The 24068-nt window shown below is 39.8% G+C and overlaps 2 protein-coding genes across 4 annotated transcripts; both read right to left on the bottom strand.

Annotated features, from left to right (window-relative positions):
- Nucleotides 1-670: 670 nt before the first annotated feature.
- LOC125770092 (uncharacterized) lies at nt 671-22904 on the bottom strand. Of its 3 annotated transcripts, none has more exons than XM_049439326.1 (6): nt 22799-22904; nt 4218-4366; nt 2810-2884; nt 2569-2726; nt 2318-2491; nt 671-2250 (listed from the first exon to the last, which is right to left on the bottom strand). In XM_049439326.1, the coding sequence occupies exons 2-6, from the start codon at nt 4296-4298 to the stop codon at nt 807-809; spliced, it is 1932 nt and encodes a 643-aa protein (XP_049295283.1). In that variant the 5' UTR covers nt 4299-4366; nt 22799-22904; the 3' UTR covers nt 671-806. The 3 variants fall into 3 exon arrangements, with proteins under 3 accessions (XP_049295283.1, XP_049295282.1, XP_049295284.1); XM_049439325.1 differs by lacking the exon at nt 22799-22904 and adding an exon at nt 16560-17329; XM_049439327.1 differs by lacking the exons at nt 4218-4366; nt 22799-22904 and adding an exon at nt 2993-4202.
- LOC125770103 (sugar transporter SWEET1) lies at nt 22706-24068 on the bottom strand. Its single transcript, XM_049439344.1, has 5 exons — nt 23704-24068; nt 23559-23636; nt 23263-23489; nt 23018-23193; nt 22706-22947 (listed from the first exon to the last, which is right to left on the bottom strand). The coding sequence occupies exons 1-5, from the start codon at nt 23778-23780 to the stop codon at nt 22816-22818; spliced, it is 690 nt and encodes a 229-aa protein (XP_049295301.1). The 5' UTR covers nt 23781-24068; the 3' UTR covers nt 22706-22815.

Here is a 24068-nt window from a genome sequence, read left to right as displayed (position 1 = left end):
CGCCTACGGCATGGAATATAGCTCCATAAAATCAGCCGTTCAGAAAGCATGAGAACATCGGCATCTTCAACCAAGCATGGACATGGCATCATGCCAGCAGAGGTCCCAACGATCAGCAGTATCAGATCATAATATGTGTTCATCGCCAATAAATTTAAATTTGCAGTTAAATGCACTGGTCAAGCTAAACCTGTCTTTATCACCTCATTTGCCAATGTTCACAAAATGTTCCTGGTTTCATATCCACAATTCTTCAAATGGCTGGTCATTTGAACTAGAATATGTAATTTAAGAGCTTAAACTAATCCGTTGTATCATTTGTCAATCGACACCCTTTTCTTTAAATCCTGCTTCTCTAGTCTTTTTTCTTGGGGAAATTTAGCAAAGTTTATAAATTGATGTATTTTAAAGCGAATTTGTTGAAATAAGTTTCTTTTTACTCAAATAATGCTTTAAATAAAAAAAGAACAAAAATATAATTAGAAAATGAAAAAAATTCTATAAATTTGAAAATCTCCTAAGGCTATAGCCGTTCGCAAACGCGACAATTGCTAACCATTAGTGACGGGGTAAGCAAGTAAGTTTAATTAAAAAATTCATAATGTACCTTCATGATGTTTCACAAAACATACAAAAATCCGTCGTTATACGATTCAACTCATAATTTCGGTTATTTTTTACTCTAATACGATATTTTATTGCTATTCAATTTCCGTTTGTATTGCTTATATACTCCCGCACGCTCGTTACTGACCAGCGTAGCACAGTGTATAACAGTTTGCATTATGCCCGATCCCACTACAGTTCTACATATATTTCTGCCGTCCAAGCGAAGCCGTCTGCATCGGTACACTGTTCTCAATGTATTGGGCCGTCATCGTTGAGGTCGGATCAGTTGCTTTGGTACCACTCTTGTGAGATCGTTTCATGCCTCGCTTTCTATCGTGCCCGTTGGTGGCGGCTATCGCTTCCAGCATCAGTCCATCAACGGTCTGCAAGCTTTGCGCTCGTTGCAACGATAGACGGAGCGGTTTCTTTGGAGGTGCTGGCCGTACACCACCGGAATGTTTGCCGATCGGTCCGGACGGTTCCGAGGCGTACTGGTCGTTGGTGTCGGACTCAAAGTCCAAGCTTTTTACCGTCCGTATATCCCCACGACGACCAATCGTTGCTGTTTCGTGTGTGGTCGCAGCTACCAAACGCTTTCGTTCACCATTCAAGTGTTCAACGCTTCGGGCATGGTTACGGCTGTGACTATGCAGCAGCAAGCGGTTCCGATCACAATCGCTCTCAAGATCGGTAGTGCTGCGCTGCAATTTTGCTCCAAACTGCTGCAGATAGCGTTCCCGATCCTGGCGTCGTGTTTCGCGTTCTCGCTTATCCCTTTCCTTACGATTGTAGTATTGAGCAGTGAGTGAATCTCCCCCGTTACCATTGATACTGATCTTCGACGATGAAAGTGAGTTTCGTAAGTTGTACTTCAACACATCCGATCCTCCATTCGTTAGTTCGCCATTGATTCGATCGCACTCCTTTATAATGGTGGTCGTTGTGACGTGCCCGGGGCTTCCATTACGCGGCGATGATCCTTTCTCATCGATGTAATTGTAAATGTGAGGCGGTTGAGGAGTTTTTCCTTCCGGTGGCGTCGACGGTGGTGACGTGATGCTGATCGAAGTAATGTGCGCACCACCACTACCGTTCACTGCTACTCCACTGCGAATCACTCCATTATCTTTGGAACTCAACAACTCCCTCACCTGATCCTCCAGATACGAAATTCGGTGCTGCAGTCGAACGTTATCGGCTTGCGTTTGTTGCAGCGTTTGATGGGCTAAATGATTCACGCTGGGTGCTTTTCTAGCACGGGCCACAACTATTTCCGCCTTTGAGTGTGAACCGATCGCCCGAGCCATCTCTTCCCGGTTACGTCCACCGATCGCTTTACCGTTGATTTCAATGATTCGATCACCTCGCTGAAGACTTTCGCCTTCTAGCACCCAATCTACCCAGAAACCGGGTTGCTCATTTCGCGTACTGGCGTTCCAGCGACCCGTCGATGCACGGATAGCGAGCAAACTTAGACTTGCACCTGACTGTAACATCCCGTAGAGAGTGTTTGGTTCTTGCTTTGGTTTGTCTAGCCGTCCCTGCAGGGCTCGTGCTTCCTCGACCAGCGAAAGTAGCTGCAATTCCTCCCGCCCAAGCGCATACTCCAGCTCGGCTTGCCGTATTCGTACATCAATATTGCTAAAAGAGTGAGAGACTATTAGTTAAGATATTGAGGATATTGAGGAGTAAATCTCCCATTACGTACTCTGTCACATCGAGCTTTTCTAGTGCTGATTTTAAATTTTTAATCACATGTCGTTTGGTTTCGGCGTCTGATTTTAGCTTTGCCAGTCGCTGTTCAGCGACTGGTCGTTCCGTATCATCCAATGGAGGTCCTGTCGGGCGTGGTAGCTTCCCCAAGCCCAGTTGTAATCGTAAACTGAAAATAGTTCAATAACGAATGATTGCATTAGAATTAATTATCTCTTGAAATCTCTTCCCTAAATTGGGACTTACTTCTGTATAACTGCTTCTCGATCCTGTAAAGCCGTTCGTAACTCGCGTGGTGCCACTTCGGGTCTGGGCGATGAGCGAGCTGACAAAGACCCACCAAGGGAAGTTCCCTTTCTTCGTCTGGGTGTTCCTGCACACAGCGACACCTCAATATTTGCCATCTACAAAAAAAATTGGAATAAAATATAAAATATAATTAATAAATGTATCTCAGGAAAATTGTCGTTTGTGTTTATTCAAATACCTTCGCTTCTAAAGTTTCCAACTGCGACATTCTGGGAGGATGTTGATGTGATTTGCCTTGCGATGGAAGAATGGTCTGAGGAAAAGAAACAATTAAATGTGTTGATTAGAATTCCAACTCTTGCACAATTCCTTTAATCATAATATGTGAAAAAATCCTAACTTTCCATTCGCAATTAATTACCATTGATCAGATCACTGCACGTAGGATTTACATCGTTGAATAATTTTCTAAAAAAAACACCATCCGAACACCTCGTAAGTGTGATGCCAAATGGCAACAGAATTACCTCGTGCACATGGAATAATACTAATGATGCCCCCCGCGGTGTAGCAAACAAATAAATGCACTATCGTTGCATAACGCCACCTACCATGTGTTAGGGGCCCTTTTTGCTATTCAAAGCAACTACTCTCCTCACTGGCATAATGTAACTACCCTCCCGGGGGGTGAAATACCAACAAGCTTGCACTTTATATTTCCTGCCCCACACAAACACACGCACCGTTTTGATGACGAACCGACCGAGATCGATCTGCGAAGTCCATCATTAGTACGAATTGCAAACGTGCAGAGTGTAGCTAAGTGTCGGTCCCACGCTTAACATTGCCTTGGTTCGATTTTCCATCTTCTTCACAACGTCAAGCGCACGGCTCACGAGGTAGCAATAACAGTCGCTAATTTGGCTTCTGGTTGTGATTTGGTTTGGGACTCCAGACTTTTCCTTCTTTCTAATGCTTCAAATAAATTCATCACGTTCCCCCGGCCTAACGTTACGCTCGCTGCAATACAACATCACACCACGCGCGCACTTCAGCATCACTTTCGAAATCATAAACCACATTTTCACCATCGCGGCCGGATTAGACACGGTCGGGATCTGTTTCAGCCACGGTTTGTATCAGTTCGGGTGCTACCATCATGGGTGTATTTCACCTTTTGAAAAAAAGGCCCCTCTTTGAGGCCCCTGCGGTCGATGTTCGACAGCGTACACACTCATCGAACAAGAATGTGTCAACCAGCAAACTTTCCCCTCGATCGTACGGCCAACACTGCTTTATCATTTATCATCTTTCCTAACGGGCATATAATCAATCATCATTGCCCGCGGTTTGGTGAGCCCAGCGGGTTGCAAAACGTTGATTCAGACAGTTCACCATACCCGGTCATATACCATCAAGGTGTTCGAGCGGATGAATAAAAAAGTGATGATTTTACTCTTTCTTGCATAAATAGGATATAAAAAAATGTGCAAACTGCTACACCAATTCATCCGGTTGAATGCGCTTCAGGAAATATTAAATACAATGATAAAAATAAAATGTCGACACGTATAAATATTCAATTTAAAAAAAAACTTTATACCGATGACTATTTCCCAAGGGCTGCAACATATGGACCCACTTACCATCGAAGAAGAACGTTCATTCAGAAATGCTCTCGGAATGGCTGCTGGTGAATGACTAACGACGATGGTTCCGGATTCCATCACGACTCTATCATGATGAATAATCGACTAAAGGCGTACCAACAAAATGTTATTAAACTGCTGGTGATCTGAAATTTAAACCAAAAAAAAAGATAGCGGAAAATGTAAAGAAAAAGTTACTCAATTGAATAAATGAATGAGTGAATGAATGAATAAGCAAATAAATACTATAATGTATTGTTAATAAATTTTATGAAATAATAATAATGAACAGAATATATCTTTAGCGTACAGAGTAATCGAAAATGTGCTGAGGTCGATGTGAACTTCTTTCATCTTTATAGATTTTTTTTTTTTTTGAAAATTGATTCTGTACAATGCCCTCTCAACAGACACATTCATCGTGTGGTAAAGCTTGCAAACCAAAAACAAGAAAAAAGAAAAAAATTTTCACTTCAATTGCTAAATAATACACTTCATCTTGAAAGATCTAATAAAATGTTTAAAGTTTAATAATTGTTTCTATCTGAAAACTCCTGTATATTTACTTTTTACCGTTAGCCCCCCTGCTCTAGAATTATTCTTAACGAGTAGTCAAATATTCAAAATCCTTGAAATGAAAGGGACGATCCGGATGAGATTCGATCCAGTGTATCCTGAGTGAAAGGCCAGTACTAATACCAGTGGGCTACTAGGCTGGTCTAATGACACTGAGGTTAAACAACAACTTAAAGCATGATGTGACTCTAACCTACGCCATTTAAATGTAGCAAGCGTGCTTAATATTAATTACTATTATCAGCCTCTAATTGATAAAATAACAGATAATTAAAATTAAATAAACATAATCTGTTGTTCGGCTTTACTCCTTTTCATGTTCTGCTCAGCATGTGTTCTGCATGTGTGTTCACATAATCGTTTGTGCATTCTCAAGCAAGTTAAAACGTTTTAGATAATTTCCCATCCCCCGGCGAATAATCACCACCTACTCACATTGTATAATATCTGCACAAGCAAAAAAAAAACAAAGGTTCTACGAAACATTAGCAACAGCAACAACAAACAACTATTTAAAGAAACATCACGCCACCGATGCACCGATCCCGAAGAGCACTCGATCCGATGCGCTCCAGTTTGCGCACACACATAATTTGCCTCCAATTTGCCTTCCACACAAAGCTCCCATCCCAAGGTAAAAACCACAATCAGCACCCTTTCGATGTGGCCGCATTGTGCCCATATGTGCATGGCTCGTATATGATATAATCCCGCAGAAATTGCTCTTCTTTTCGAATTTACCGCTGTGCCGTACCTAGTGATGTTTCGTCATTGTGGCTGATGTGCGATCATACGCCCGAAACATAAGACATAACACCGTCAACGTGCAAAATAAAGGTAACACGCAACAATGCTATCGCGTACAAGGCTTCGCACAACCCTTGTCTAGGGGTAGAACAGAGTTTACGGGCGTGTACGTGCCTGAAGACAAGCGGCGACGATCGTGTTGTAGTTTAACGATGAACAAAACGTAAATAAATAAAGACATTTCAGACAAATAATGGGTTGCAGCTGGGTTTTGATCGTGCTTGGTGGTTATGATGACAAGCCTTCAACACAGAAATTCGTGCAGCATTCTGCAGTTGTCGTTTTTACGTTTTGATTAGAACTTTTTACTACTATTACGACTCTAAAATATTAATTTGATGACTCGCAAAAACAAGCTTCTAATAATAATTAAACATTTTCAAAAATTGCATATAAGAAAGCGTAGATTTTAATAAACTTTATTCCACTTTAAGAGAAAACAGAGAAAACATTTAAAACTATTGTACACAATAATGATCAATACAATCGATCACGCGATAGAGCAAAACCATTTTTCACCATTTATGCATAAAGATCATTTAATATTTAATTCAACGGACAGCTTTTAACTACTCAAACCAGCTGAAAGACTTAATTTTTTTGTCCGCTACCATCTTTCAATTTTATATTCAGTTAACACCGGCTGGGCAGTTTTCTCACTTTCGCGAGTCTTAACAAGACTCGCAACTGTTTAATTGACCTTTACTTTCTGCGTGCCTTTGATCGCAACGGCTAAGATGGTCCGTTTTGTTCCTCTCTCCTTACCTTTTCCACTACATCATCCCTGTTGATCTTAGTTTTTTTGGAGGCTTTTTTTGATGGAAAAAAGAAGGAAGAGCTCAAACATTAGGAGCGCTATGAAAAATAAATGAAAGAGAAATTTATTTTTAAACCAGCTCTATCGAAAGTGCGGCAATGTTTTCTAGTAATCACCTGGCGTTACTTTTTTGCTTCTCTTTTCTTTTCTTTACGTTGTTATTATATTTTATTTCGATCTGCTGATCTTATCCCATGGACCGGTGCACCGGAATGGGAAGTACCTTTTTGATCCATCCGACACCAACGCAATTCCGTGATCGTAAGCTAATGACCGGCAGTGTATAGTGTGGCAAAAGGTGATAATTTCTTTATGAAACTTTATTACTATGCCCCGAACCCGAGCTTTGTGAAATACTTTAATTTTCACATCTTGCCCTGGTGGCGGTGGCAGATAAGGGAAGAAAACTTGGAGAGAGAGAAAAAGGGAAACAAAGTAATAAATAAAGACAGGCTCGCTTCCCAATCGTCACGAAGACGCCATGGGAATGAACTTTTTCGGCCTGGGCAGAGTTCCATCATACCGGAACCATATTGCAAACCGATTTGCACCTGGACTCTAAAACCGTTTGCTCAACGAGCCATTTCCTTCTCACAAATGATTGGGTTTGATCGACGTAAAAAATATCGATCGAATTCCAATATTTTTTTGAGGTTCTTTATTTACCTTTACTTCAATCCACTGCCCTGTCCCTTCATTTTTGACGAACCCATTAAAGAGGCATTAAATTCTATTGCACCAAATTTTCATTCCCCAGAGTGTCCATTTTATCTTTCCTGTCCGATCTTTCGTACACACTGACCGGATGTTTTCTGTTTTATCTGTTTCTACAGTTTTTTTTGTTGGTTGGTTTATCGGCACAAAGTCACGAAGCATAGTTCTGTGTCTTCAACACACACACACATGGAGTTTTCAACTCATGTTTTCCGCTGATGTTACAAAAAAAATATTTATATCCACCAGTCGATAGAACCATCTTCACACATCTTTGCCAGGTTCCGCCGGGTTGCTTTCGGCCCGCATTAAGTAAACGCAGAACAGTGCTTGGGCTTATTGCTTTGCTCAAGGAACCGTGTCGCCGCCACGGAGTGCGATTCTTGCCGACGCTGAACACTTCTTATGTATTATGAATGTTTCTTTGTTAGTTTTTTTCTCTCTCTTGGTTTTGTTATTATTATCTTTTGCCACTGGGGGCTCTCCCCTATCGTAGCCAGTTCGCTATGCATCAGTTCCCGAATCGCACTTCAAGGGAGACAGTCCTTACCATCCTGAGCAGAATAGTCCCGCATCAGTGACCAGCACAAGAAGTAGAATCACTAAAGCAACATTTAAACTTCATTCTCACACACAGACACAAATGCGGGAAAGTTTGGCCCGGGCACGCAATTCTCCAATCAACCAACCGAAGAACTGAAAGGTGGCTTTTTACGGTTGGTTTGACAGTAGAACCACAGACCACTGACAGCAACTTCGAGTCGGTAGTGAGAACTTTGCTCACTGACAAACCCCACTTTTTTGTGGTGCTACGAAGCAACTAGATTAACCACAACACCAGGCAAGGTTTGCTTTTGTTGCAAATAATTGTGTGAATTCTGTACCTCCACACGTCCTCGAGGAGTACGACTTCTTCCACATTGTGGTGGGGTGACTTTTATGGTCCAAACCACCGGTGAAACTTCCGGTCCCGAGTGGGGCGGTGTTCGAAAGCCATTATTCTCGACCAAGTGGTGTGGTTTTATTGAAAGTGTTTCACCACACACAGGTCGAAAGTTATAAATCCAAATGTCGCAAAAGGTTCTTTACACCCGTCAAACATAACCTACTTTCCAAGGAAATTCCCCTTGGAACATAATTTCCCTACAGCTTTACACTCCATTGCTGCGGAATACAGTACGATACTGATGGAATTTTATATCCATGCATACCGATAGGGTCAACTTCATTAAACAAAACATTTCTATTCATCAGCAACGAAATAGGCTTGACATGAAAGTATAGCAGGCACGCGACGAACGATAAAATAAATTAATGGTAACGAATGTCAAATGGTCGTAAAGGAAAAATTGAAACAGAGAACCAAAATTTGAGGTCAAATCCATCGAATTCTTACTTTCCCCCACAAATGGCAGAACAGCCTGTATTACTGTATGTGATCTTCAAGAAGTCTTTTTTTGTACTGAGCACTTAGTAGTAACATATAGGCGAATAAAAATAAACCAAAGAACTTACGCTATCGATCAGTATCCATTTATTACACTGATTCTGACATTTATTTCCAGACTAGCCGTAATAAAACCTGCGAAGTGTTGAGTTCAGCTGTACCGTGACGTATCTAATAATAATTTAGTTCATAGCGACGGCTCCAACCACGCATTCCACACCCGGATTCAGGCTTGGTGGCGCAGAACGGCTTAAACATTCTTAACACATTCGCACAGCTCAAAAAGGATTAGCAATGATTCATTTCATTTCCGCGTGTGTACGATCAGGGTTGCTAGACGCATAAAACCTTGCGGCTTGTTCAACCGCTCGAATGGTCGGCATCAAAATCCTTCATCTAGAACTGGATTGCTGGCAGGTCTTCAGACACGTATTGCGTTCTAAGCACGCGCAGAAAACATTCCACACATTCATCGCGAACAAAAAGGATAACTTTAAAAACGATTGGCAACAACAATTAGTATGGAATTCTATTAGTATGGAACGCTATTGAGTACAAGATCGTTCGTCGATAACGCACTTGCAGGAGAATGGGAAAACATTCACACAGCATTCATTGGTCCGGTGATCAGAGAACCCCTAAAACACAGGGGAGGATTTTTGTAACTTCCTCCTATTCAATTTTACCTTCCAGTACAAGGTCGTAACACATTATTCCGCCTGTCCACTTTGGTTACTTTCGACTATTCCCTACTCACCCTCTGGTGTAATATTTATTACCGAAAGCCAACAGAACGGTGTGCGTTTGCACGATAAATCACTGTACTGGAGACCCTTGCCAAACCGACTCACACCGGCTACTACACTGGGCAATAGAGAGGGAAAAAATCACGTCCCTTTTCGGCATCAGCTTTGGTTGCGCTGATGCATGAACTTGACCACAACTTGTCCACGGTGCAGCTTACCAACACAGGGCCGGCGCAAAGACGTAACGCATGATTTCGCTCTTCCGTTCCACCACGATTCCCCGGGGGGTAAATATGTTGCATTGTCCATCGTGCGGCCGGAGGTACGCTCGATCCAAGGCTGCAAAAGTTGCCGAGGTTGATAAACGCATCCGGCCGCATCGATGGACTAACCGACCCGATCGATATCGTTTCTAACCGCTCCACAGCTGATGGGGTGTGTTTCCCTTCCAACCGAAAAACCCCTTGCCGAAGCCACATCAAACGGACGAAAGGTGCATTGCTCGTTAAATGGGTGGTAAAAACTAATTTTTGACGATCTTTCGAACACACATTTAAACGCACGGCAATGCGTCCGGCTAATGCGCTTAGCGGTGCATAATGTAGCATGGTCACGCACCGGTGCATTGCGATGCTGCACCTCGGGTTGCGGTGGGAATTGCACCGTATGTCACAAAACGATGATATGAGTATCTGGATGATGAATGATACATTCACATGGCACATAAATTAACGTTCATATTAATCAAAGTTGCAGTTGAAAAGGTTTTGGTTTGACGGTTTTAATTCAAAGCGTTCCTCTTTCCTTTTCCTCTTTCAAAAAGTGGTTAAAATTATAATTTTAATATTCTTAAATACGTTATGATCTATAAGCTTTTGGTGAAATTTTAGTCATTTGATTAAATTGTTTGGTTGCTTGTTGGTTTTCTTCATTTTTTCATTTATTTAAATGATCTTTTATTGTTGCTCTTTTGTCTTTACTTGTTTCTATTTTATTTATATGACGTTAAGTTAAATCATTCGTAGAACATAGACTATCATTTTTGTTAGCTTTGCTGTTGTCTAGTTTATTTTCCTGTTTTTTTGTATACTATTTATCTTTGTTTTAAAATATTGTTTATTTTATTAAAAATTCTTTTTATGTAAGTCGTAACCCGGATTTTTGTCTTATTCTTCGTCTTGGCTTAACGACTTTAAACATAAACAAGTATTCAAAATTATGTTTAAAAGCAAACAGCAAATCACAAATCAATGACAACCATTCCAGCATAGCTAAATGGCGAGAAAAAATATCCTACCATAACGTTGCTACAGCATTTTGATTCAATCAATTCGAAGCATGCACCATTCTGCATTAAATATTCCATCCCATTTCGAACCGTGGCTGTGCCGGGCGTCATCATTAACGTTAGATTATTATGCTGGAACGAAATACTACGACCTTGGTATATTTTTCGCTGCACTGCTTTACCGCTGCCAAACCATCATCCTTTCGCATCCATTGTCTGGAGCCGGAGCGAATGTATCTAACGTAAATGACAGCTGACGTGAAGGGGTAGATCCATTTTTCACCCACGAAAACAATTCAAACGCAGCCAACGTCATTTCGCGCAGGCGGAACATGAACAAGACAGATGGATTAATTTGAGGCAAAAACGAAAAACAAAAAGCGAACTCTATCTAAGGTCAATGATTAAAAGCGAGTTTTGAGCGAGAACTATTCTACCGGAGATAGCAACAATCGCACCTAAAGCATATCGCCAAAAACAGGAAGTTCCGTTGATGGAAGGTTGACAAAAGTGATCTTTCTACCGGGTCTTGTTGGTGTAATAAATTCGTATAATCGAAAACTTTCCAAGACGTGATCGTTTTGTTAAAGCGGAAGAATAGGAATTAAAATTGAATGAAATATCTCATACGAGGTTTTAACAATTGACTTCGCCTTAAAACTCTCAAACTTAAATTCAGCTAGGGAATCCAACCTATCCAATGGATAATCTCATAAATCAAATCGCTTGGTGCCACCTTGACGTCCTGGGCACAGCCCATGTGCGCTTTGTTTTTTTTTTCAAACAATTTTAATGATCTGTATACAAACCGTGTAAACAATTGCAACAAATCCAAACGGGCTGTATGTAAACGATGGAATGTGGTGTATTAAAAAAAAGTAAAAAGGGAGAAAAAAAATCCATAACATTACCACCCCAAAAACTCACGCACGACGCCAGTGCATTAGCATCGGCACGATCACTTCGCACCCTGCCACACACCGTCGTAACAATGGCGCAAAGTTATGCACAAAACGGAGCACAAGAAAGACAACAAACACACACGCTCATCCCAACAAAAACATACACACCACCCACCCACCGTATGCCATAACAACAGGGAAAAGAAACAACTAATGCAATGTGTGGCTCAGGCCTAAGAGCAGACGAACGCTGAGCGCGATCGTCGTGTGATGCCCTCGCGAGATCCGCTCACTCTTACGCGAGACACACCGACGTTAATCGTCGAGTTCCCCACGCTACAATAACTACAATTATAAATGCAATTTACCGTGCACGCGGGCGAACGTTCCGAACCTAATGTGCATTAGCAAAACAGGATGGCTTGATGGAAATGGCGATTGGGGTGTGCGTCTTTGTGCATACTTTGCCCAAGTGCTAAGGAGCAACCAAGAGCCCTAACAAAGATGGGAAAACAAGGGCCCATACTGCCATGCCGTATCAGAGATCGTGCTACGGGCTCTTTACAATCCACCCAACGACACTAAGGATGGACCCCATTCGAGTGTCATTAAGAGAGTTGGTAGGCAATTTTACTGTCACACGCTGCCATGCCTCAACCTCAAGAGTCATCGCGATCGGTATGTTGAAGCTACTGGCAAACTGGATCAATTGGTCTGGTGTGTTTCATTAGCCTCTGGGACGCGTCATACCGGTAATGGGGGACAAGTGTTTAAAAAAGGTCGAGCTACATACGTTGAGAAATCTTCAACTAATGTCCAACCATCTGAGGGGTCGATCTTGAAAGTCTCGAGTGATCTTTGGGCCTTTAGTGCGGAGTCGTAGGAACCGGATCGGCTTTCTCTCTCGGGATCGATACCCAGCGATATGACGCCGTGGTTAGTGATTAGCTTTTCAAGGTTAACCATCAACCATCCGATACGACATCCGCCGATTACCGCCTCGAACGTCCTTCAGATGCGAGTGCCCTCCGACTTCCTCCGGCATCAGCGACGCTCAAGGAAACGTCGGCGATAAATGCGTTAGTGTGTCATTGCATATTTATTAGCTATCGAATGACGATTGGAATCTTTGCCTCGGGACCGGTTTAGCACCGGATGGATCAATTCCGTTTTGTTGGCCGGTACATTCCTGTACCGTTGTTAAGCGGTAAGGTGAATTAGCCTTCATCAGACATGCTCTATTGTTGCTGTTTGTCAGCATATACTGTGTTCTAGTTTTTTTTTTGTACGTGATGCATCTTTTGATGGAGGGTTATTCATATTCTGTAATGAACGGAGTTTTCGAAGATTAATTTACCTTCCAAGATATATAGCCTTAAAATACCTCACAATTCCAAGATTCCAAGTATTTTCGGACTATGTCACATACAAAAAAAAATTTGAAGATATGAAAAAATGCTAATAATAGTCTTTGGAGTTTTATATATCTTTCGAGATTTAATAAATCTTTCAAAAAACGGGAATCTTTGGAGATTCATAAATCTTTAAATATATCCAAGAAATCTTTTGAAAAATATAACCAGTTTCTTGCATTGAGAATTCTTACAGATCCTTTAGATCATTCCCATTTATAATTGATTTCAATAATCAATCAAACGTCAGGCGCAGAAATTAGCATTCAATGTACTCGTGTACTCAAGGAGCATCACACACATTCTTCAATTGCTTCACCAATAACCTATAGGCAAAACCCCCAAATTATGCATACAAACACGTCACCATTAATATCACACGATGTCATCGGAATGATTTGCATTACGTTTGAAATAAATGCGCACTGCCTGAGATGGTCCCATAATCGACGATCCATTACAGTCAATCGACATCTTTTTTATGGCTTCATTAAATTCCAAAAAAACAAACACAGCAACAATCTGTACACTGGCTACATGTGTGTACCGATTCCACAAGCCCAAGCCTAAGTCCGGCCAGCACGGCGCATTCGTGCGTTGAATGCGCAAAGCAACAGTCTTTACCTGCTACAGAGTTTTCGCATGATTTATCACACATGTCGGGCATGTCGATCAATCCCACAATCTTTTTTTTTTCGGAATCCGATAAAGCAAAACAACAATCCCCCACCGGGCAGGGGTGTCTCCGTTCGTTCCGTCGGTACTTTCCACGGTTAGACACGGGATTTTTTTTGGTTTGTTTATTCACCCTTTTTTGCCAAGGAACGAAAGAAAAAAATTGGGAGCAACATAAATAAACACTTGCTAAATAAAAAAACACATATATCTCAGAGTTCCCTGCGGAGAATCCAGGCTGGTGTTTGTGATAATTGTACATATGACCCAATTGTTCGATGATCAGATCGTAATCGGACGTGTGAGCTATGTTCGTGCGCCAGCTTACACTACATCCCGAAACGCTTGTTCAGCCAACAAGTCAGTCCACATCTGTGGAAACTGTGCTTTTCCTCTGCATCGTGCATTGAATTTGCCTGTTTTTTCCGCTATGCGCTTGATTTTTGTTTGGGTTTTTTTTTGTTTCGCGCCTCTCAATCGACCGATCGTGTGTGATCGATACGAATGTGTAAAAAGAAAGCATCTCTTTTTTTTTTTGGTTTGCTCTTCATGGCCCCATCTTTCCAACTGATCTTTAGGGGTCTCACCGTCTGTCGGGTAAGATGTGTTTCGCATTGAAACGTAACATAACGTTACATGCACACGGGCCGCGCGGGCCCGTCAGCGGCTCAGTCTTCAATTACTAACAGGCGTGGACTCATCAGGCCAGGTCAGCAAGTTAGCTACAGGTTTGCTAGGCGTTGTATCTTAATACCGTGCGTGTACTAAGCGGAGTTTGATTTTGTTATTGTGATGTTTCGCGTATCCAACCACCTGCCACTGCCAGAGTGTATGTTTTGTCTGCTTTCTTCCCAGCGCCACCATATCTCCCATCGGAACAGATCGGCTTTTTTTTCTCCCCCCGTATCTTTCGTACTATTTTCACTCAACCGATTAAGCTCAATTTCACATTCTTAACATAGCATCATCACACTGCGGTGACTCACGCGCAAAAGATGCACCTCCCGAAGCTAGACAATAACAATGTTCCGGCTGTGATTTAAACGGGCGCAAGAGAGCAAAACCCTTCGGGCAGTTCCGTCCACACCCTTTTTCCTTCGCCCGTTCCATGCCGCTCTCTTCGCTGGTGGTTTCGCTTGGTGGCAAAATTTAATTCGTCTGCACCGGCACATTTCCTCGACATTGTACCGACACCGTACGAGATTGTCCGCCGATTGCGCAACACATTCCAAAATAATAATAAAAAAAAACCACTCGCATTCAATCTTTCGAGCCGGAATTCGGCAACCTGGCAATGCTTTTACCCAGATACAACAATTCGTTCGCACTAATTTTAAGGTGTGCCAAACGATGAATGGATCGTTGTATCTTCCGCTTTCACCACCGTCTTCGTCACCATCTTCTTCGCTATACGTTCCCGGCGAAACATCAACGAAACACATACACGCATAAAAATGGAAATATGATCCTCTATATTTCGTGGTGTACAAAAAGCGACACTAATCGCGGTGATGACACTGTTAAAGCTATGCGAAAACATTACAACCACTTTGTACTGAACGACACAAAGTCCGTTTTGCTTGGGTCGGCCTTGTGTCTTTTTTTTTTTATTGGTCGACTTATGTCGACTTGATCGTTACGGTGAAACGGCCCGTTTTAACAAAGCCCCATTTTCATTTACCTTGGAAGGTCATTTTAAATTATTAGCTTTCTTTCTTGTACATGGATAATGCAACCAGGAAACATACAGCGTACGATCTGAATAAATGAATACGGATAAGTTTGTCTTTTAACACATTTACTTTAGTAACATCTGCCCCAAAACAACAGCAACCGTTTTGCTCCGTGTAACACACGCGTACAAAGTTTGTATGAAGACACGTGTCTTTACGCTCGTGGAAAACGCGGAAAACAATATTAAGACAATTAAAAACAAATTTCAAGTCGGAGTAGGAAGGAGTTAGTATTTTTATACAGGAATTATATTCCTATTTTTTACCCAATTTTTTCCATGCAAAATGATTCTTAATGTAAAAGGCATATATTTGTTTTGCCCGTAAAATTTTGGGCAAATTTATGAACTTCACCTTTCGCATACGGCTGCGCTGCAGAACCAAAACCATAACATCGGGCAGAACCGTTCCTAACCTTCTGAACCGCAAACAATCACAATCTTCCTCTTCTCACGCTACACATTCGTGAAAGAACAAAGAAGACCAAACCCTAATCGGTTGACGAAATCGGGGGGAGGTTGAGGGAAACAATGTTCTTAGCCACACAAAACATACGTTGGCCACACGCTCTTGAGAAAATCAACAATCAGCTGAGACAATAGGGACGGCAAACAATTCACCTACCGCACCCCGTCTATATAGGCCGTTTTCACACAGTCAAGAGAAGGAAATATAGCGAGAAAAATGCATAAAATGAAAGAAAATGTGCATCCATGCCCTGCTGGCAAGCTCTGTTCAACAATGTCCAAACAACATTTCGGCCTGATCGATGGTAACGCAGGAATGCAAAAAAAAAAAACAAAACGTAGGAAGATCCCTTTTACAAATGCCTTCCAAAGTACGACAAAACATGACGACGCTTGCCCTTATGCGCATGCCGCTCTTGTCGCATGCGTATCGGGCCAACTTCACGTGGCTTCACCCTTAGCGGACGAAAGAAGCGAAGACGAAAGAAAGCATGACAGTACGAACTGTGAACCGTTTTTAGTCCGGAAAGAACAAATGATCGAAGAAAATGTAGGATAATGTGAAAGGAAGTTGTTGTAACAGAAACTGACGCTTGGGTACAGCGAAGTTCGAGTTCCTTTTGTGAGTAACAAATGACGCACACTGGTTAAATTTTAAACCAAACGGAAGACCGATTGTGTTTTTTTTTAATCGAGAAATTGTTTTATGCTTAACATTGAACATCAAATTTTTAAAAATATCTTTGTTTACTTACCTTCTAGAAGATTGTAAAAGTAGACGATGTCCTAGTGACTGATGGTTGAAGATTTCTTTCCATTGTATTCACAAAAATTCACAAAAATCACGATACAAACGTTCACTGAACTACGCACGAATTGGAGACCGAAACACCGAAAAATCCACAAGAACGTTTTGATAAAAACTGACCACCTTTTTTTCTCACACAATGCACATGCCACTGGTTGCGTTGTTTATTCCCTTTTCTCACCAATCACACCGGAACGATTTCTTATGCGCAAACAAACGTTATGATTAAACATTCACATTCTAGTCTAACAACGCACTTTCGATCAATCATTGATCTTCACCGAACACCGTACAGTCGTCGAGATGATGAAAAAAAAGCGAATGTTCTCTGCATTAAAGTTTGTTCGGACCACAAACGCTGCCACACGCGCTACGGTTGAATTTCAGTTTTGAAATGGAAACCGTTCGAAGCGCGAATACATTTTTCCCCTCTTGCGTACAAACACATTGCGCACTGTGGGACAATCGGACGTAATTTTTGGACATAAGTTTTATTTGGTTATTACAATCAAGCTAGTATTTTTTTTCTACTGGATAATTGTTGAAATTCTTCAAACAAAAAGCATGCAAAAAAGAGGAGCAAAATATTTATTTGATTTGAAAATAATTTATCATTTGTTGGCATAACGATCTACAAGATCGTACCTGTTGCTTTTTGATGATTTACTAAACAGTTGACGAATTTTATTTTGCGGCGAGAAAAAGCTTAACAAAGCTCGAGATATATCAATTTTTTAAATTTTGCTAATTTAATGCTTTGCTCAAAAAAATGGCCTTATGAAATTTTCAAATTAAAAATTTTTTTTTAATTTTTTTGGTTATTTTTTATGCTTTTCTTCTTTTAAAGCATTATTTGAGTGAAAAGAAACATATTGCAACTAATTCGCATTAAAATATATCAATTTTTTAAATTTTGCGAAATTACTCAAAAAATGGTATGGAATTTGGTTCCTCGAATAACTTCTGGCAGAGACATCTGAGGGCATGGCCGGCCAAGAAGAAAATGTAGCCATTGGTGCCATCTACCGACCACAGGTTAAAGATTGGCGATCCGTAGGATACCGACCGAGTTATAGGCAAAACTTGGTGCAGAAATGAACCTTGGTAAATTTTCATTTTTTTGAATTTTTTGATTTTTTTATTATTTTTCACTCTTTTTTTATTTAAAGCATTACTTGAGTGAAAAGAAACACATTGCAACCAATTGACATTAAAATAAATCAATTTAAATTTTTTTGCAAAATTTCCAAAAAAAAACGTAAGGAGTAAGCCTTATGAAATTTTCGAGTTGAAAATATTTTTTTTATTTTTTTGTTATTTTTTATGCTTTTTTTAATTTAAAGCATTATTTGAGTGAAAAGAAACTTATTGCAACAAATTCGCATTAAAATAAATCAATTTTTAAATTTTTGTCAAAAAAAAGTAAGGCTATAGTCTTAGGAGATTTATGCCGGGTTTTTTTATAACTCCGATATGAGTTGTTAAACGAGCTGACTCCTAATAACGACTCATTCGTTATTTTTTCGTCAATTTTTAATTTATTGTAAAGTACATCTACTTGGCCATTTTTTAATGAAAATTAAAAAAAAAAAGTTTTGGATTAAATTTTGCTATTTTCTCATAGTGAGTTCACGCATACCAGCATGGCTTGCGTAGATACGCACGTTTTACCTTTCACCAACCCAAACAAAGGCAATATCATATCGCCTTTACATCTTATCTCTTTTCGTTTCTATTTCTTTTACATCTCTTTTGTGGAAAAGTGAGTCGAATTTGCACAGGAATTTACTTCTAATTAATTAAAACCTGAGAAAAAGATAAATTTAATTACTTTTTTAATTTTTAGCTTAAAAAAGCTAATCATATCAATGTTTATTAAAAGAATGTGCAAGGACACGATTGTTGAAGTTACTTTACAGGCATTACAGAAATTTTATCAATCGAACTAAACTTTTGTTTTTAATTAATAATTTATAACTTTTTCAGATACAATTTATATATTGTTTATCTGTAGTAAAACAGACTTAATTAGACTTATAGATCATTTTCACAAAATTTACAGATATAAATGGTTTGAAGTTCAAACTTTTTTTCATATCTGTTCAGTCAAACTGTAAATATTATGCAAAACACATTATGTAAATTGTTATCCCTCTACAGAGAATTTTTAAATAAACCTCTTCAGCAAGAATTTTTGCATACTCTAGCAAACAGAAAGCAAACACATTTTGTCGTATGGAAAACGGTTAAGTCCCTTTTAAGCTTTTTTTTTGCATAACAAACTTAAAAGTCATCAGCATTCACCACAATTCTAGCGGTCCGTTAAGGGAGTACAATTCCCTTTTGAATGTTTTAAGGTCCTAACTTCAGTTCCGTACATTCAGACAACAAAAAACCTCGTCACTAACGTCACCAAAACGAGATCAATCATTCAAGCACCCTTTTTCTTGTGCAGTCCAAAGGTGTACAATGCCGTTAGTTGCCGGCTTGCATAATCGCACCGTACGCACAAGGTACGTCCTCACGCTGCACTTATCAACGATTATTTTCCTTCGTGCTTTTTTTTTACTCACATACACACCATTGTTTCCGTTACCCTTTCGGAATTACAACCCCGTCCCTACAGTTAGTGCGCGTCTCTTTGACGAAGGGTTGCAATGATGATGGAGAATTCAACAATTTTCGACCACTTTTCATCCGATGGTAGGGTTCACTCTCCATCAGCAAACAAGCCTAATGTTGGCTTGCAACAGGATTGTGCGGGGCTTGCAATTGTACCGGGCGAATTTTAGGATTTGTGGTTGGTTTGATCAGGTTTCAAAACAAACACTAACCGTTTTGGGTTAGGCTTCATTACCCACAGGGAAATCGTTCCCTTTTCCGCACCGTACGTACCAGAGGCGAGCTTTGCACAAATGATTAAAATCGACTGTTGCTTTCAACCTAAAGAATGGACGAAATTTTTATTCGATTTTATTTACGTTTTAAAACCCAAACCCATGCGAGTAACATATGTTATTTTATTTCTTAATTTTGTTTGTTTAAATCATTCGATGCACCGGGAATGAAATATGTCTTCTTTCAATAACAAAGTTGAATTTGTATTTGTTGCTTTACTTGTTTAAAAAGCTATCAATTGACTATATTTAATAATGAAATAAATATATACAGTCCGTTAAATAACTAGGTATATGGCCAGAGTTTATTTTATAATTTAAAAAATGTGAGGAGATATTCCCCACATTTCATATTCCAAATTTAAATAACAAAAACAAATTGAACGAGAATACAACTATTTAAATTATTGAAGGCGCCTCTAAACTATTGAATACTTTTTATTCGAGGCGCCTCTAAATTAAAATTGTCCAACAGTTATGGAAAAAAAAGTTATAGACCATCTATCTACAGAACATTTAATCTCTCAAAAAACTAGTAACGATTAAGTATTGATATACAATATTCTGTATTGTAAGCAAAAGTTGCATTAGTTCCTAAACGAAACATATTTTAATTTACGCAATAAAATTCGAGCTCGAAACCGATGCACTCTAACCCCAAAAATTTCTTCCTACGCGCAACGCAAGTGTTGCAATGCCTATTAAAATGGCATCATCGGCGAGCTCGGTGCTTATGGTTTCATGAAGAAGATGAACCAAAGACAAAAAAACGCTTCAAAAACGTTCAACGTGAACCCAATTTGCATCGAAAGGAAATCTTCCCACTTCCCATGGAACCGTAGTAGCTCGTTGGTACGATTAACCGAACACGGTCAAAAGTGGCTACTTCTGGAGTAGCGTAGTAGCGTCATAACAGCATCCAGCAAGAGCGCATCAAGTGGTTATTATTGCATTGTTGAACAACGTTCCAATTCTGCACCACCCTCGAAGAAGCGATGGGAAACGATCGATTGAATTCGTTCATTTCCTACAAAAAAAAACCTTCAAGTGATGTATTGTTCCGTTCCGTGACAGTTTTGCTCGATAATTATCGTTACATTGATGGCTTCTGTCTTTAGGTAAATGTTTCACATTCGTAACATCTTCAGCAAATAATTTAAATTTTTATTAAACAACTTAAAAGCTAAACAAATCAATTTACAAAAAGTTACAATTCTACAAACAAAAGCAACAGAACGGAAACAAAATACAATTTTCTGTGAAGGGTGAAAATGCATTTGCCATTCCAACACCTTAACCCGGAGCAAACGCATTTAAAAGGCTATAAATTTAAACTAAAAGCGAAACAACTCATGCCATAAATCGCATTTAATTTGTCCACCGCCACCATCGTCGAGGGGTGCAAAAAGAATTTTCAAACTGTAACACCATCGTTCAACTATTACAATGCAACACTTACTGCAGTAAAAACAGAGCGAAAGAAAGAGAGAAAAAAGTGCCGCACTTTAGGATTTAATCGAAAAAACCCCGGCAGGACCCCCCGGTTTTAAAGTAAACAAATAAACAAACAAGTACCTTTGATTGCGTGCATCCTGATGATCTTTATGCAAATGTAAGATTTACACTCGTCACTACGCATTCCCACCGTAGTTCTAGCTCCCTTCGCTTAATGTTTTGCATTGTGCAAGAGTAACAAATAAAACACACACACCAAAAAAACGGATACACAGCAGGGGATGCTAAACGAACGGAATTTCATCAACGTTCAGATTCATCAGCTGCAACTCATGCAATGCATTGCAAACGACATACGGCACGGGGATGGTACGACAAAATGTTGCAGCTGCAGTGCATTTGTCTCTTCGAATTTATATACCCATCCGGAAAATGTTGTGTCAATTTTGAACTACAATTTTCATCGCCAAAAATCCCATCAACCATCAAAAATTCAGCAATATTAATCAATCTCTCTAGACCGACTCAACTGCTGATCGAACTCATCAATCGCATCCTTCGCACGGATACCATCGAGGGGTTGCATTTTGTTGTACCATCGAGGGTTGTCCGTGAGTGATGGGCCCTCTGGTAAAACTTCGTCAATATTGCAAAGGATGCACTCCGGACGCACTTCACTTCATTGACACGCATTGTTTGACGGTGGATAATAAAACTGCCAGAGACAGAATGCAACAAATGTACACTGATTTCTCTATCCGGACGAGTTACGGACACGCATTGTGGCAGCAATTGCACGCCTCTTTTGTTGTCCCTTTGACACCTTCATACATGGCACCCAAAATATCGTACCAGTTCCATCACCCTTACATCAGCACCGGGTTCTGGACAGCAGCAAAGTCGTAATGCATTACTTTTGGTTTGTTATCGTGCTCATCGTTTGCATTTGAAATAATTTGTTATCTATATGGTTTGATTACATTACACAATAACACGAAAAAATGAGTTGTGTTCCAAGTAAAAGAAAGTAATTTATGTAACTTTTAAAATTTACTGAACCTTTTAAGAAGAATGACAAGAACATAGTTACAATCTTTCTTTTCTACACAAACATGCGGTTCAATTTAAAAAAGGGAAGTATTTTTATCCTTTGAAATTAATTATTTTTTATCACAACAGTAGCATAAATGTTAAACATAACTTTAAAAACCCGAAAAATATTAGTCAAAATCTCCAAAATGTTAAATTCTCCATCATAAACTGTAACACAGATTCTTTTTTTATGTTGGCCAAATGTCGTAATGATGTTGATAGTGTTATCAGCCTTATCGGCATGAATATTTGTGATAAATTGCCACCGGATGCAACCAGTTTGCTTATCAAACCGTTACAAGAAAGCCACATGTTACAAATTATGATTGTCATTGCAATGAAATATGTTGTCCAGTACCACGAAAGAGTATTTTAATCTTAAATTTTAGTACTATAGAATTTTAATTAAAAAAAAACTCTTTTCTTTATGTATTAATTTTTTTTTACTGTAATGTATCAAAAATGATTAACCAGGACTGCAAGTTTAAATTAGGCAATTTACACAATTCAAATATTCTAGAACTGCTTCTACAAAGAAAAATAATTATTATTCAAAGACAACAAAGTTGCGCCTGGTTTGATAAATATTGGACAACAGCAAACAAACAAGTTCTTCGGATGATTTAATAACAGCATTGATAGCAAGGGCTTTAACTTTAATGACTAAATTGTATTAACATGAGCGTTAATGCAAATAATATTAACAGAACTAATCCAACTGGTTCATTCTAGTTTAACTTACCGCCAAATACAAAAATACTACAAAATCGGATTTTCTGATACGAGAGGGGAATACCGTGGTCCACCACTAGCGGAAGCTTTCGGTTTCGGGTATATCACATACAGTGTCAATTGTATACCGGCCAATATTCCACCGAGAAGATTTGGAACCTGAAAGTGAACAAAAAAAACGTTAAGACAGCGCTGTGGTAAGAGACGTTAAGAAATCGTGCAAACTGACCTGTATGAAGCGATCACCAATAAGTACCCCATAGGCCGTCCACAGGAAGCATACGAAAAATGATGCCACAATTATTGGAAAAGGAAGACTGTCCGTGTTTTGTGTACGGATTACATGCGCCAATGTTGTTAGTGGTGACGCAAAGAACAAAACCGCCAAACAGCAGCAAAGGAGACCTACAAGAGAAATGTATGTTTTTTTTGTTCAATTTTACAAATTAAAAGCCACGAACGGTTGCGTCGTACCTATGATTCGGACCGACTTCTCAACGTCCGACTCGAACATGGTGTATAAAGTGGCGCTCAGTATGATGCAGGATATAAGCATCATTTGCCGTACCACTTCCCGCTTGTTGACGCAAAATATGAAAAATACTACAGTGTAGGAGAAGAACAGCGCGGAACCAATGAAGTTTACCAGTATCAGGGTACTTTCCTCGGTTAAAACGCCATACTTGAGCCACATGAAACATCTGCAAAAAAACAAACAACCAGAATTTGTTAAACTTAAATACAACACAACGATGACGCAGTTTACTTACGACAGAAATCCGGATATGAAAGGAAAGGCGGATGTATCTCCTGTTGATTTCTTTCTTATGTATCGATTACATATCACACTGGGGGTGAAAAAAAAGATTTTCTGATTAAAGATAAGCTTCTGCTGGCACTTTGGCGGCTACTTACGTTCCAGTAAGAAACTGTAAAACCGTTGCAACCGTGGCCAGGGTGGCCAGGCTTCCTTTCGACAGTATTGCATCCATTTGTTGATGCGGTAACAAGATTAATACCACTGAGCTTTGACTAGCTATCCCACGTTTCTACACTCCATCGAAAGAATAATTTCGCATCGGCACGCAACCAATCATACCGTACCGTGTACCCTTGAGTTAACTAAATTACAGAAAACGGATAATTTTCATTCGGTCGTATCCGCTACGTGAGCAATTGTTTATAATCAGACTTTTGACAAATAGCGGTACGTGTACACAAAGATCTGATGAGCATACAGGTTCGCCCATCCAGCGCTTGTGTGACAGTTGGAAAAAAGA

The sequence above is a fragment of the Anopheles funestus genome, chromosome 3RL, assembly GCF_943734845.2.
Source record: "Anopheles funestus chromosome 3RL, idAnoFuneDA-416_04, whole genome shotgun sequence".
In the NCBI taxonomy this organism is placed as follows: Eukaryota; Metazoa; Arthropoda; class Insecta; order Diptera; family Culicidae; genus Anopheles; species Anopheles funestus.
The sequence above is the reverse complement of the archived record's forward strand: the minus strand, read 5'-3'. Positions and strand labels throughout refer to the sequence as shown.